The sequence below is a fragment of the Sinocyclocheilus anshuiensis genome, unplaced genomic scaffold (genome assembly GCF_001515605.1).
Source record: "Sinocyclocheilus anshuiensis isolate Anshui unplaced genomic scaffold, SAMN03320099.WGS_v1.1 C32336022, whole genome shotgun sequence".
NCBI lineage: Eukaryota > Metazoa > Chordata > Actinopteri > Cypriniformes > Cyprinidae > Sinocyclocheilus > Sinocyclocheilus anshuiensis.
The window spans coordinates 1-881 of NW_015615003.1; the positions used below are offsets into that span (position 1 = coordinate 1).

Genomic DNA, 881 nt, shown 5'->3' on the forward strand with positions numbered 1-881 from the left:
AAAATCCTTAAATTTTTTTTTATCTTAGGTGACACTTCATATTTAGGAAACACGTATTCACTATTAAATTTACTCACTATTAACACTATTAAGAGTTTTAACAAACTCCTAATTTGCTGCTTATTGATAGTATGTAAGATAGTTGTTGTAGTAGTTATGTTTAGGTATGGTGATGCAGAATTTTTTTTTTATATATATTTGACATTCCAAAACTGCTTTATTTTTGTAACAGTTTTGTCATTGAGTCACATTCTCAATTAAAAGAGTTTCAACCTCACCTGAGTGACTTTCTCTGTCACATTATGGGTCCGGTCTATCAGTTTGCAGGGGGCGATGATGTCAATCTCACCCGGTGGAACAGCGATTAAGGGGTCTGGCTTCATATCTATTAAGGTGTGTGATATTCTGGGGCCCTGAGCTGAGGTCCGGAGCCGAATGGGATCTGAATCGGAAGTAGCATTCTGCAAGCTGGCTTTGCGGTGCATGGCACCTAGAAGAAAATAAAACAAAGATCTAATTAATCTCATCATCTATTACTTTGTCTTTGTTTTCAATTATCACAAGTCTCTCTGGAATACTTCATTCTGATTGGTCAGTTGCAACTGTTCAGTGGTCATATTTGTTGCAAAGTGACCATTTAACTGTTTACTGGACTGTCATTCATGTTGGCTGCTCTTCTCTTATCACACTTTTTTTGCAACACAAGTTAGAATACCTAGTTGGCCAGCAGGTTGTGTCATTACCTGTGCTACTGGGTCTGACGGGCAGCTTCCTGTCCCAGTTGAAGTCACTGGTGGAGGGTGAGGGCCGCATGCCACACAGGCTCTCGCAGGAGCGGCTGTGTGCCATGCTGCAGCTGGACGGAGATGCCTCTGAGGTGA

At 41.0% G+C, this 881-nt stretch overlaps 1 protein-coding gene across 1 annotated transcript; it reads right to left on the reverse strand.

Moving 5' to 3' along the window:
* Window positions 1–278: 278 nt before the first annotated feature.
* On the reverse strand, window positions 279–865 carry LOC107682552 (potassium voltage-gated channel subfamily H member 2-like; the record flags this gene model as incomplete). Its single annotated transcript, XM_016478755.1, has 2 exons — window positions 744–865; window positions 279–490 (listed from the first exon to the last, which is right to left on the reverse strand). Coding segments are annotated over exons 1-2 (318 nt in total), but the record flags the coding sequence as incomplete, so codon positions are not given.
* Between the last annotated feature and the right edge of the window lie 16 nt (window positions 866–881).